Here is a 15,482-nt window from a genome sequence, read left to right on the forward strand (position 1 = left end):
GGGGGCGGCTGTGACCTGCTCCAAGTAATGGCCAAGTCAGTTATGTAAACTTACTTATTTCTCCTTGGGATAAAAGTGAAAAAACATGTAACGAGTCTGTCAGGATTGTTAAGTGCAGATATTTCTCAGCTTTATTCTGAAGGAAATAAATCTTCTTATTAGAGTCCTATATTAAGTTTCAGATTTAAACAAATATTTATTGAATTATACAGAATGAGGAATCAAAGATTGTGTGTAACTGGATTTCAGTATCTCAGTACAGGAACTTTGACACAATGCTTTCCAAGGGATCTATCTAGCAGATTTAGTATTCAGTACTCAAAGTGCTATACATAAAATGGTATACTGGTGACAGTTTTTAGTAATAAACATTAGTGAATGGGTCCAAGGCAGACCTAAGTATAGTTTAGAAAGGAAACAAAATTTGAGGTTTTATGAAATAACAAAGGAGGAAATAAAAGACCTGGCATATTTCAAGAGAAATACATATGGTATATGCTTGTTAAATCAGGAACAGAAACATGTATCTTACATAAACCAGTAACATGTAGATTAAAATTCCGATCCAAAAACAGGGAAAAACAACTTCATCTGAACTTAAATCTTGTTCCACTACTAGCAAGCAGTAGACCAAAGGGACTACTGTGCTGACATAATAGAAGCTTGGCTTGATGCAGAGCAGAAAGCTGCTTCTAACTGGATATAGTTTTTTATTACATGTAAAAATGTGTTTATATTTATTATATATTTAAATGGAAGTGCAGTTGATACAATTTACATTAGTTTCAGGTGTGCAACATAGTGATTCCACAACTCTTATGGTCTTATGCTGTGCTCACAAGTATAGCTACCATCTGTCACCATACAATGCTGTTATAGTACCATTGACCATATGCCCTATGCTGTACTTTTCATCTCCGTGACTTACTCATTCTATTACTGGAACCCTGTACCTCCTACCATTTTGCCCATCCCCCTCCCCTCTGGCAACAACCAGTTTGCTCTAACTGGATATTTCTGAAAAAAGCCTGGCTAAGCCCTATTTAAATTTGATTTCTTTTGCCTCATGTTGTTTGGGCAGCATAAATTTGAGAGAAAGGAGCTTTGGTAACTAAAGTCTTGCCTTGTAGACTTTTGGTCTATGACTTAATAAAAAATACTCAGGATGTTAATTTATATTTAGGTCTTTAAATATTTAAGAATTTTCTAAAACAAAAAAAATTAAGCATTCTCAAGAATTAGTAAATATGGGTAAATATTTATTGTATCAAAAAGATAAGTTTCTGAATTTATGTATAAAGCTTTAAACTTTCTAAATGTTCATTGGGAGAAACAAGAGTTTTATAAAGATAATACCAATACAAGGATGTTTCAGAAGAGAGAGGAGGAATAGATTCATATGTTTCCTCGTATTTAAAATTCTTCTGCATATTCATTTGACAGACACTTCTGAGTGCTTATCAAGTGAACAGGATACCCTGAAGGGCATTGGGAAGATAATGGTGAACAAGGCATAAGTCCTCGCCTGAGCTTCAAACATTTATGGTCCAACTGTGAGGGGGGTGTGTGCGTTCTTGCAAAAAGGAATTATAAGTGCCCAGAGCATGGGATGAGGTGGGGTGAGTGATGGGGAAGGGATCAGAGAATAGTATAAGAAAGAGACCCTCCATATACATAGACTTATGGGGAGATTAGAATAAAAACCTCACATTTCATCATTTAAAATCCAGTTACAAACTATAAACTCATACATATAATGAAGAAATTCTGTTGCTAAAAAGAAAATCTTTTCATTTTAGTAAAAATGGACTTGAAGTAGCTTCCCAAAGCTTTTTCCTGACTCAGCCACTTCCTAATACTGTTTTGAGTTATGGTCCACACATTTTCACATAAACACTTCTGTGTCAGGTTTATGCTTCAGGCAGTGGTAAGTGCTGCTCTGAGTGGGCGCTGAAATTAACATGCTGTGGCCTGAACAGCACAGATGATACAGTGGAAGGCATAAATCACAGCATGATCTTTGGGGAAGCTACTTGGACATGACTTCCATCTCCGTCATGAGACATCTTCAAGCATTAGCCCTTAGATTCCCTGCCTGCATCTTTTCTACCATTCTCTGCTGTTATGTTGCTTCATTAAACTAAAAGCACTGCTGTGAAGATTTCCAACGGGGGAGATAACTGGGAGGTGTTTGGGTTGGAAGGTGGGTAAAGGCTATAAGGCACTGAGGGACAAGAAGCAATGCTGCTGAGGAAAGGAGAATTCCTTTGATCTTTTCCAGGTACATTGTCAAGGCCTTTGGGGAATGAGAAAACCACATAGAGCTTACTTCTAATAGCAAAAATATAACCATCTGTAACTTTTAAACACAAATGATAGCATGCATAAAAAGAGGAGGAAACATAAAAATGAAACTACAGGTGGGAAAAATATTCTCTTACCATAGTATGTAAGATACTCTGCTGTGTGTAAAAATGTCAGTGAAACCAAAACGTTGAAAATCCAATTTATTCCAGATGAACATGCATTTCCTGTACTTCTTGCCCAAAGGGGATATATTTCAGAATTCACAGTCCAAGGCATTGGTCCCATTCCTGAGAAGAACATAAAACTAAAAATTTCAGTAAAGTAGTTTATAAGGAATTTGAAAAAGAGTAGTTTGTCTCCTCTAAAAAGAGACACTTTAATTAACACAACACAAAGCCTTTGTTTACCAGGTGCGAAGAAAATGAGATATAAAATAAGGCCCAGAAGTGCGGTCCAGGAGTATGGTGTAGGGCAGAAATTGTAAGCCCAAAATACTTCTTCTGTTTTAAATTTGGTTTCATTCTCACACCTGAAAAATAATGCAATACAAGTATTAATGTTTTAGGGTATAGTTGCAGAAATCCAATGTGCTTATCTTGGATGTATCTGAAAGTTCCCTAATATCATTAAGGAAAAGGGTCCAAGATGTTTTTCTTGGGAAAAAAATTTAAGATTTAAATATACAGTATTAGCTATAAAGCTCACATAGAACATTTTAGACAGAAATATAACTCAAGAGGAACACAAAGACATACACTATGTGTACAACTCAACAGCAAAAAACCCAATCTAATTAAAAAATGGTCCGGGGGTGCACCTGATTGAGCATCTGATTCTTGGTTCTGGCTCAGGACCTGATCTCAGGGTCCTGAGATTGAGAATCAGGCTCCGCGCTCAGTGGAGATTCTTTCTCCCTCTTCCTCTCCCCTCCCCGCTCTCAGTAAAAATAAAAAAAATCTTTTAAAAAAATGGTCAGAGGATCTAAATAGACATTTTCCTAAGGGAGACATATAGATGACAGGTACATGAAAAGGCGTTCAACATCATTAATCATCAGGGAAATACAAAACCATAATGAAATATCACCTCCCACCTGTTTGGCTACCATCAAAAAGATGAACAAGTGTTGGTGGGGATGTGGAGCATGAGGAGCCCTTGTGCACGACTGATGAGAATGTATATTGGTGCAGCCACTATGGAAAACAGGATGGAGGTTCCTCAAGAAATTAAAAACAAAACTACCATATGATTCAGCAATCCAACTTCTGGGTATTTATCTGAAGAAAACGAAAACACGAACTTGAAAGATATATCCACCTGCATGTTCACTGCAGCATTATTAACAATAGGACATGAAAGCACCCTGAGTGTCCACTGATGGATGAATAGAGAAAATGTGTGTACACACACAAATATTATTCAGCCTTAAAAAAGAAGGAATTTTTGCCATTTGTAATAATATGCATGGGCCTTGAGGGCATGATGGTCCGTGAAATAATACCGTATGATCTTGTATGTGCAATCTAAACAAAAATACTGAGCTATGTCATAGCACAGAGAAAAGATTTGTGGTTGCTGGGGCATGGAGTTTTGAGAATTGAAATGGGTCCAAAGGTACAAACCTCCAGTTAAAAAATAAGTCATGGCAACTACAGTTAATAATACTGCATCGCATGTTTGAAAGTTGGTAAGAGAGTAGGTCTTAAAAGGTCTCATGACAAGAAACATTTGTAAATAATGTACGGTGATGGACCTTTAATGCCAGTTGTCCACCTGAAACTAATACAATGGTATAGGTTAATTATACCTCAATTAAAAAAAAACATTGTGTTTTATACCCACTGCATATAAGTCACACATGATTACCAGTTAGTCATAGTAACACTTTAAGACTAGTTATGGTAACACTTTAAGACTATCAAGAATCAGTCTTGTGGTAGAAAGACCTTAGAATTTGCAGTCAGGACAAGATTCAAATTCCCAAACCAGATTTTTTTTCATCTCTAAAAGGGGGATAATGCCTTACAGGTAATTTTAAGGATTGTAAAGAGGTGACAGTGTAGATGTGGGGAGGGAACAATGCTTGTATCTGATCCCAGCTAACACTTTCCCTTCCTGCTGTATGTACTTCCGTCTCAGTCACTCCCTGGTGACTCTGCCTCCTAGTTCTATTGTGAGGCAAAGTCTTCTCTGGTCTTAGATTGACTCTCAAGTTGAACTTTGTTTTTACCTTAATTGAAACTGGGAATTGCCCATGAAGACACAGCTTCAAAAACATTCATGCCCTCATTGTCATTTTTAGACTAGTGTTCTGCCTCTGTTGACCTCTATGTTTGAACCTTAACATCTAAGCCCTGTCCTTGCTGGTCTGGTTATGACCTCCATCATAACACCCCACCTTGTCTTCCTGAGTTGGATGCCTGGTCAGTCATATCCTCCACCCCCTCACATCCTCTGCCACAGCTGTTTATTTTTATTTCTGGCCTATATAATACGTTGGCTTCACAGTTCATTATTTAGTCTCTGAAACTGTATAGTTCGCTTGATTTGGAACTATTTTACTTCAAGGTCTCTGCATTCCTTTTCTGATAATTTCCTCCACACCCAAATCACAATCTTTAGATTCTAAACTCCCCTCAGTATTCACTTAACCTCATCACTCAGTGTAGACCAGGCCAGTACTCTTTGCTGGCCTCTAGAATCCATCTTTCCTTCCTTCATGCTTATCTGCCATCCTCACAATGTCAGTTTCCAACCCTGTGCAGTACCATTTAACTGCCTTCAATTACCGCTGGGCTAAACTTTGGTCAACTGTTGCATCACATAATTAAAATATTTGTTACTATCTTCTAGTACTGAAATCTTTCCCTCTTTCTCACTACTAAGAAGAAAATGGAGGACGTTCAATTTGAACATCCTCAGTTTTACTCTCTTGAACCTCTGTTTTTCTGCATTTTCTTTTCTTTTAGGGCTCTTCTACACCTCCATTAGTACCATGTCTCTTGCCTTTTCTAAGGACCTGCACCTCCTTCTCCTTCTGTCTCTGCTGGGGTCACATTCCATCAGCAGTCTGTCTCTTTCTGCCATTTTCAGTTTTTGCCGGTATGAGCCTTTCCTTCTGTTTATGACACACAAGACTGCTGCTACTCAGCTCTTCAGCCCCTTTTGTATTACACTACTAGTTCATCTGTAATTACCGAGAAGTTTATATTGGTGAACTCTTCATCCTCATGACCCACTCTTTCCTTCATAGCCCGGCTTCGCCGTCCAACCATAGGCCAGCAGACCGAGTCACTCAGGCTGTTTTCCTGAATCTACTCATCCAAAAATTAGACCTCGTAACATTCCCTTGATCTTGAGGTTCTTTGATTACTTTCTGGTGGTTGATATTGCTGACAACCCTTTTTTCTTCTCTCTCCCTTTGCTTTTTACAGTTACATCTCTCTCTTCTCTCTCTGATATATATGTCTAAATTGCTTTTTAAAGTGTCTCTTCCTTCCCTCAACCTCTAGGTGTGTTCTATGGTTCTATTGTGGGATCTGTCCCTGGTCTCTTAAACATCTCATCTAATTTTAATTAATTTTTTAAAAGAAAGGCAGATGCGGTGCCTCATTCGGATGTGTCTGGAGTCCTGGCATCTTCACTACCCTACATTCTCCTACAAACTGAACTTGAGAACTTGTTTGGAGGTTCTAACAGGTGCGCAGCTTCTCATATATCCTTGATGGAAGAACAATGTCTGGGAAGGTCATCCTCTTTGAGCGCACAGCTACGAGAGGGATGCACATGGAAGGGGGAGGAAGGGGACACCTGTCTAGCTAGCCAGATCAGCCAAATGCACCCTGGCTATCAGTGGAGTGACCTATCACTGCCAGATCACCCTCACGCCCACCCATCTCATCTAATTTTAGAGATCTATAATCTCCACATGGATGCTCCCTGATAGTTTATTCTAGCATTGACTCTTCTCTTGCTCCATTGATGGCATTTAGGTATCTGCTAAATAGCCACTATTACCACGGTCTGTTGGAACAGTAACTGTGTAATGCACACTGAGTGCTTAGCACACTGCTCAGCGTGTGGTGGATGCGTAGTAAGTACTCCTGTAACAGTGCCTCTCATGACGTTTCTTTTTCCATAGCACCACCCATTCATTTCCTGAGTTGAAATGGGTTAAACTCTTGCAGTTATCGTCAATATTTTCTTATCCATCTCTCTTTGAATCCTCTATAATTTTAAGTCCAATTAAAGAAGAGTGGCTAAGACTATGATCTCTGGGACTGACACCCTATGTTCAAATCTAGGTTGGGACACCCAGATTTGAAGCTGGGATATTTGTAACCTAGGTACTTAACTTTTTAAAGCCGGTGTCCTCATCTGTGAAATAAGGATTTTCCTGGCACCTACCTCAAATAGTTATTTTCAGGCTTACATGAGATGATGTATGCAAAGAACTTCCCATGATACGGGTAAGAATTCATAAATACATTGCCTACACAGAGTTTCTGGAATCTGACTCTTCTTTTTTATTTGCATTAATACCACCCCAATCATAGCAGTAGAAAACAAATACAGTCTCCTAATGATTTTCCCTGCGTCTAGCATTCCTTTCTTCAAACTACTACCCCACCAAGTTGAGCTCTCGAAAGCACTGCTCTGGCCACCGCACTGTTCAAAAACCTTCAGCCCGCTTAACCCACTGCCTATAGAATGGGGCCTGCAAAATTTGGCTGCAGCCTGCCTTATCTTATACTCCTGTATATAATCCTTTTCTCCAACTGAATTAAACTACTAATTTTTTGAACCAGCTTTCCAGACCCAGTATGTTCTACTCATGCCATTTCCTCTGACTGAAGGCAAACTCTCACTCTTGATCTCCACTGTCACAATCTAGTTTGGCCTTCAAGGTGAGTACAGGTGCCGCCCATTCACCTATCTGAAATACTCTCTCCTCTCAATGGATTTTCATTTTCCTCACTTATATCATTTTCACATAAGTGCTCTGTAATGTCTTATCTGCATATCCTCCCTCTTTTACTGTCCTGGACTCTCATCCGAGGCAGCATAGCACAAAGGGTAAGGTCTAGAGTTAGGCTGCACGGTTTTGTATCTTGGTTCTATTACTTACTAGCTGTGTAACTTTGGGGAAATTAGTCAACCTCTTTGTACCTTGGCTTTCTAATCTATAAAATAAATGTCCCTAATAAAGTTGTTACAAAGATCATATACAGTTGTGATTATATGGCACAAAGAAAGTGATTTAAATGTTTGCCATAAGGATAGCCAGTTTTGTATCCCCTACCAGCCTTTTCCTAAATCTCAACCTCTAGTTCATACCAATATTCTCTATGGACATAAATGAAGCCTTTGCACTGAACTGTGAGTAGAAAACAGCATTAGAAATCCCCTTATCAATAATCTTCCATCTTCATTCCTCACCAGTCGAGTTAGGAAGATCTTAAAATGAGACAATAAGGGGATAGGGAGGGAGAGGGAAAGAGAAAGAGGAGAGAAAAAGGCAGGTTCCTGGGGAGGGAAGGGCTTACAAATACTGAAACCACTAAAATTCACTGAAAACTTCTATTTGCTATTTTCATTCATTATTATCAAAATCACTTGCAGGATCTCTCTTGCTGGAACAGTGGAAAGCAGCATATTTTAGGGTGAGATCTGTGCTTGGTCTGCTGTAGCTCTTCACTGTGTGGTCGTGCATGTTGATGTGCGTAGACGGGCAAGTGACTCCTCGTCCTCCCCGTGCTGATTTAGGAAAGCGCCGCAGGCTCTGACCTGGCAGAGTCACACACTCAGCAGTGCGGGGACAGCTAATGACTAAGACTGTGACATCATCTGACCTTTAAAATATAAACACTAGAAATCCCAACTACAAGATAGAAATGTATATTCCAAATGTTATTGCAAAATACCCTTGTGTGTTCCTGGCTGAGGGACTGCAGATGGAGGAACATAATGCTCTGGAGAAAGAACAAAAATACTTTGACATCAGTGTGTGGGTTGGGATCAGAAAAAGCCATGCTCTTTGACGGGACACCTCACCACCTTCTAGAGCACAACCAGAAAACGGACGACGGTAATGGGCGCTGTGCAGAGAGGCTGCAGCAGACAAAGCAGCAGAATCGTGCAAGCAGGCAAAACGAGGACTACTTGACCGAGAGCACAACTGGACGAACACCAGACATGCAGACCATAAATGATCAGTTTGCTGTTCCAGCCACGGAACCCACAGTGCTGCATTTAATAATGCTTCTCGAAATTAACAGCTCTCTTTGAAGGTGGAACAATTCTCCCTTGCCTACTTAACTAACACCCACTCTAAAACCAGTTCAGATGTAGAGCTATTTCTGCGTTGTATGTTACCTCTCTCTCCATCAGATATCCAGAGAAATAACCAAAGGAACTAAGCGCTGCAACTGCTCTTGCCCCAATTAACCATAAGCAATTTGTTCTGTGCCTCCTACACAGCACATGCTTTTTGTATTGCTCCTTTATTCTCGATGAAATGAACCACTTCATGTTCATAGGTGGGGGATGTGAGAAAGTGCAACCTATATTTAAAATGCAAAACTTCAAATTTTTATTTAGCCAGTCCTAATCATTGAGAAACCAAGAGAACTCTGCCCCATCCCAGCGTTTACAAAAAGATGCAGGGTTTTAGAGAAGGGAAGGGAGAGCTCACTAGGGTTTGCCTGCCACATCTACCATTCTTCTGCTGAGTTTTCTGCACATGCTTTACTTTTCCAGTTCATTCCTGGGAAGTGGGAGTGAAGCACGGTTCATCTCTAGTTCCTGATGTAGGTCTGTGATTTCTTTAGAGAACATCATTAAGCTACCACCTCAAAACAAAATGGACATCCTTAAGGGTGAACTTTAATAGTCTTTTATCTGTAGGAATTTATGATCAGATTACACAGTGATAGTCTGAGCATGGTGGTAGAGAAGTACCTAGAAAGGATAGAGTATCTCCACTGGGAAGGACACCTTCGCTCTTGTCTGAAGAGAAATAAACATAATGCCAATCACTCAGAGGGCCAGGATGATGTAAATTTATAAGAAACCCAAGCCATGAGAAATTTCAACTTTTGGACATTCCCTCAAAGCAATAGGAAAAGTTACTGTTAGAAACTTGACTCATTACTTTTCACTTTAATTTCTGTTCACTAGCATAATTCCTACATGATAATCTAACGAAATAAACTTGTGAAGGGTAGCAACATAGCATTTAAATTCTTTTTTTAAGATTTATTTTAGAGACAGAGTGAGAGCGAGCACGGGGAGGAGCACAGGGAGGGGCAGAGGGAAAGAATCTAAAGCAGACTCTCCGCTGGGCATGAAGCCCAAAATGGGCTCAGTCTCACGACCCCGAGATCACGACCCGAGCTGAAATCAAGAGTTGGACGCTGCACATACTGAGCCCCCAGGCGCCCCAGCGCAGCACCGAAATTCTACCATATGTACAGCTGAATAATCTTAGAAAACTACGGCTGCCTAGCTTGCAGTGTGCAGACCAGGCTGAAGATCTTCAGATGTTTTTTTTATTGTCTAGACTTTTATTTTTCCTGTTTTTCATTTTACAGTTTTCCTACAGAGGACTGTCACGTAAAGGCAAGTTGAAAAAAATCATCGATTATCTTTTGCTAATTATTATTTTATGGTAAAAAGAAAATTTCAAATTATTGAAACAAATCACAGACATGGGTAAATTTCATTAGCATTAGATATCTGGAGCTAAAGGTCTCTTTGAATGAAGTTTTATTTATATATAAATCTTGGTATTTAAACCATTTACCAATATGTTGGCTAGCTTATATATCTTGACTATGGGAAACAGATAGAATATGAGTAGGCAGCCAGATGAAAATAATATTTAAAGCCATACAGATACAGTAAGTTTGGTATAGTCTCTAATTCTGGTAAGAATTTAAATTGGCATAATTTTCTGTTAGAATGAAATCTGGCAATTTGGACATAAGAGTATTCATATCCAGATATTCATGACCTAAAGTCTCATTTCTAAAATTTATTCTTAGGAAATTATCTGAATGGAAACATTATATGCTGAAAGGTATTTCATTATACTTTTATATATCACAAGCTTAACACAGATGAATAATTAGAATAATAGAATAATAAAGATATCCGCAATGGAGGGTAGTTAAGTGAATTAAGGCACAACAACTGTAGGGAATAAAGCAGCCATTAAAATAATTATTAAAAGTAAGTTGGGCTAAACTACAAAGGTCTGAAATTTAAGTCTTAGATCTAACTTTCATTTTGGTGTCAAACGAACAGTACAATGAATTTACAATCAACAGAAGTAAGTGGTTCCCTGTCACCTCTCTGGCTCCTCCCAGACTTGTCCCCTGAAGTTCTGGGGTCAGTGTAAAGAATCTGCCAGGTCAGAAGAGCCCTGAAGTCTGCTTTGGGGAGGGTCCACGTCAGCATTCAAAGTTCAACCCCATTTCTAAGAAAAATGTCCTATTTTATTACTTCAGAAGAAAATACTTCATCATTCCTTTTCCTGCTGCATCATTACACCAGCAGCAAGCCTGGCTATGGTCTGCTTTGTAAAGATTAACTGGAAACATGGAAGATATCATGAACTTGGCAGTGCACGGAACATCAACTACAAATATCTATGACACAGGGTTATAGCAGAGTAAATGGAAATATGGAAAACGGGGGGGGGGAGGAAATCTCTGATGATGATGATTGTTTTCACTTTTGAATTTAGAGTTCTGATAACGTCACTCTGACAAGATAGGAGCAACTTTAACATCTCATAGGCAACTAATCCTGCGCCTCTTTTTCTATTGTTTCACTCTAAATTTTTTCTATAGTAAAGGCAAGCATTAGAGTGAAAGTTATTAGCTATTCTCCTGCTTCCACTGGCACTGAAAGAAAGGGAAACCTTGCCTTTGAATTACAAACCTTCTCCATCATTCTGTTCCTTCATATTGCCCCAAAGGCCTCAGAGCTCCGGTTCCATATTTATACTTGGCTGTCACTACACGGCCTCCCTTCTTAGGAGGCTGACAGTGCCTGCCTCTCTGTTCACAGCTCCAGAGTCCCCCACGTGCAAGTAGTAACGCTCTGCCCCGTGAACGGCTTGCCAGGCTCTATGTTTGACACCAGCAGCCTTGGCGTATGGTAGATGCTTTATGCCAGAGAATGACTTGATGAATAGTTTATATTCCCTCTCTCTGGAAGTCAGAATATGACCTATTTGAACAGGTAAGAGCAATACAGAAGTGGAAAGACTCAGAGAAGAGGATAAACAGAGGCCACAAGAAGGATCATATAGTTGATAGTGCTAGGGGAGTGCAGAAGAGAGAGGCGAAGGGCAGACCGCCACCAGTCTGATGCGTAGTATTCTAGATCTTCTAATTTTGTTCTCTTACTTTTCTTTGTAACTTCACCATAAAACTTCCATTAACCAGGAAATCTGGTGTCTTTGTTCCTCTCTGCATGAAAAGTTCTAAAAGAATAATGGCTAAGTTCTAAGTGTACTGATCCTGATTGTGAATCTATGAAATCCCACAGGTCCTCAAAAGAATGTATCACAATGGTCATACAGTTCCATTCTTGTAACAAGGTTTTTTTCAAATATTGAAAATATGGTACAAAATACTACGATAACTTTTCCCCATATAGTCACTGTGGGAGATGCTACCCTTATTCCAACTATAGCTATACTCTGTTGCTCACATATTTTCTGGAATTCTTTTTGGAATCATATTCGGAATCTGCTTGTCACTCAAGAAAACCAACATTTTTTTTTCATTTTCTACATTTTCTACTTTGGGCTCCCTTCCTCCTTTCTTTTATTTCTTGCCATTATAAGCCAATCCTATAAGGAACCCCGAAGTATTGGGTGAAAAGGAGAGAGTGAACCAAATGGGGTAGAGGTGGGGAAACTGTAATCGAAGTAACAGCAACAAGTCCAGTATAATAAGTTCATTTGTTTGTCATGGGCTCTGGAGCCATGAGAAACGTGGGACGCTGCTGAACACGCTGCTGAACGTGCTGCAGGCGCCCTGCTCCCATCAGCGGTATTTAAACTGAAAGCCACTTGTGAGATCTGAAATGATGTCTAATACCTTGCATGATGTATATACTTGTTAAATGAAGAAAAGGCTTAATTCAATAGAGTTGATTCTGCTGACTGCTACTGATTTCCTAATTTAGTATAATTTAATAACCATTTAATAATTAAAAACATTTTTTTCAAAGACAATACTTTAGTAAATAAAATTAACAATACAGTTTATCATGAGGCAGGGTTAGAATTGGCTCTTGTGTGATGATGATGCTATGATAAGGATCTCATGATGGCAGATTATACCATCCCTCTCAAGTTCAAATGCGATTCAGAGACCTGAGGTTTTCCCCACCCTGCAGGCTTTGCTCTCCTCCCTGACTTCTTTTACTCTCCCACATTTCTTGGGGACCTTTCTCCAGTAAGGACACAGTACCTTTCTCTTTCCCCTTCCTGCCCTAGGGCTTCATAGGCCAGTATACTTAATACATTTTACACATAAACAACGTTCCATGTTTTTTAAACAAAACAATAAAAATACTTTTATTAAGTTGATCTTTGGTCATCTGATACCAATCTCGCTACAATACTGTATTAGAGAAGATGTATATTTGCCACTGAAATTTTTAAGTTCTAAGAATTTACTGAATTTAAAAAGTTATTGCCTGTGGTGATATCAGACATATTTCCTTACATAACCATCATGAAATCTGTCTGTATCATCCCAAGCTATGAGAACTTCACAACAGTGCTCTGCGCTCATTTTCTTTCCACTGCAAGAGTTCCTGCACAGTATCCCCGCATGCGTTTTTATTTGCAGGTGCATGGGAATGAATATAGCTGATTTACTGCAGTTGGCTTTCTTGATGCAAACAATGGTATAATTTGTTTCTTGGATTCTTTTCAATCCATTCTACAGCTGCCTTCCATCAAGTGTGAGTTCTGTGGCTTCTTTCTGAAAGCCGTGTTCCCAACAGAAATGTCCTTAGGTAGCAGTAAATCTTCACTTGAGGAAGTTGACTAATATTTGTATGGAGTTTTACCATACACCAAACCCCTTAATATACATTAACTCATTTAATTCCCATAATAATCCAAAGCAACAGCATCAATAGTTTCATTTTGCGTATGCGACAAGTCTTTAAAAACTGCAGTGGCTTTCCCAGATTACACAGAAGAGGTAGCATTTGAAACCCAGTCTTCTCTGTTTCTTTCTCCTTCAACATAATCATCCTACCAGTTCATATACATTATATATATATAAAATATATATTATTAGTATAATATAAATGGAAAAAGAAGAGATGAAAACTCTGCTTGAAATCTTTCCTAAGTCAGTGTTCTTCCTTAATGTCAGAAGTGAAGTCACTCCATCTCTATTCAAAATGGGTAGAATAAAACGTTTCCCAAAAAGCATGAGGAATTAAAATGAGTAGCACCTTGGCAACTTTGGGCCTCTGTGTCTTGTACATTCTCTTCTCATTTTGCCTCAAGGCACAAAACAATAATCAGAACAGAAGGATGCTGATATGAGCTAGGAGCTAAAAGTATCACAAAACAATCTCAATAACTAGATAACTCATTTGAGGGCAATGACGTCAACCCTACGATTGTATTACAAGGAGAACAATCACTCCAATACAACGAGATGGTATAGTGTTAAGCAGTCCTAAATAATACATACTCTAAAACACAGAACTACATAATGACTTTCTCTGATAGAGTGGTAAAGGAAGTAAGAAAAAAAGTGTCCCCAGAAAGTTGCTTAGAGGATGAAAATGTGCTTGGAATGTCTCAGAGATTACTTAAAAAAGAAATTGTGCCATAAGTTATTGGCATAAGAATTTTGTAATTGATGAGGAGATGGAGTCATTATTACAGAACTATAAACTGTAAGGCAGTTTCACATTATTTTATCTCAAATTACTGCTAAAGTAAAAACAAATTTCATAAATTAAGCACTTTGATGGCAACTGCCTTTTTTCTCACTTTCTCTTTTATATCGAGACTTCTGAAACAATTTACTGATTACCAGGAATGAAACAAACCTATAAAACAGAAATGTGTCTCAATCATTCTAAATCAGAGCTGGGTTTTCTGCCATTTGTGTGAACGTATAGCTTAACAGGTTCTTTAACATCCACCCGTCTGTCCTTCTACTGTGTTCCTGGCATTAGAGCAAAGCAAATCGTGTCACACCCACCTTCAGGCTCCTCACCCTAAAAGCACCCCTGGCTTCACACCAGGCGGATGCCTGCAAGGTGTGCCCCCTGCTCCAGTCTTTACCTGGCCTGTCCTCCACTTCACCTACTACCGTCACCCCTGCTCCCACTGGCCAGCACAGTGACAAGCACACAGTTGGTGCTCAGTTAATATTTGTCACATGCATCAATCATTTTCACCATTTGACAGGGTAACAAGAAAATACTGCCTCGCGATTCTGAAATTCTTTTATTTCCAAAGCAATTTTATGTAAGGAGAGAATGAATTAGTATAATATGTTCTTTCTTCATATGAATTTTTATGATTTTGTTAGTTTACAGCAGGTATTTAAAGTTACATATATTTTTAACTCCCAAGTTATCATTCCTTTAATTAAATTATTTCAACAAATGTTTGTTGTATTCTAGGCATGAGAATAAGCCTTAGAATAGATGACTTTAAATATTCATTCATTCCATCACTTAACAGTCATTTACTACAAGCTAAGTGCCAATTAAATTATTACATGAACCAAAAAGAAACTAGCCAAAAAGAAATTAGCAGGTGAGAAGTTTTCATATTTCCTAACACACACACACACACACACACACACACACACACACACACAGAAGAGAAGATTAGTGGGGATCTGTGGTATTTTTCTTCACACAGAGAGAAAAGGGACCGTAGCAATGGACAAAGTGGGTGGGTAGGCTGCTGTTAGACCCTGACCTATCCCGAGGGAGGGAACTTGGCACTTTTGCCTGTGGTTTAGTTATCCAGGAGACTGGCTCTAACACCGAGTGATGAAGATTATTCAGAGCCCGTGAGCAAGAGATGGGCAATCTTAGATTATGGGTGTTTCAATATTTGGGCTCTGTCTTGGATTCTAGATGAACTTGTATTCTGTGGAGTTAAG

General features: G+C 39.0%; 1 protein-coding gene across 1 annotated transcript in view; it reads right to left on the reverse strand.

The window, feature by feature from the left end:
* The window catches only part of SLC2A13 (solute carrier family 2 member 13), a 375,922-nt gene that overhangs the window by 8,248 nt on the left and 352,192 nt on the right, over positions 1–15,482 (reverse strand). The window contains exons 8-9 of the mRNA XM_008704707.2: positions 2,715–2,836; positions 2,442–2,594 (exon numbers count right to left, since the gene is read on the reverse strand). Coding sequence (XP_008702929.2) covers positions 2,442–2,594; positions 2,715–2,836 — 275 coding nt within the window. The remainder of the gene's footprint in view (positions 1–2,441; positions 2,595–2,714; positions 2,837–15,482) is intronic.

Source organism: Ursus maritimus, unplaced genomic scaffold, assembly GCF_017311325.1.
Source record: "Ursus maritimus isolate PB19 unplaced genomic scaffold, ASM1731132v1 scaffold_26, whole genome shotgun sequence".
Classification (NCBI taxonomy): domain Eukaryota; kingdom Metazoa; phylum Chordata; class Mammalia; order Carnivora; family Ursidae; genus Ursus; species Ursus maritimus.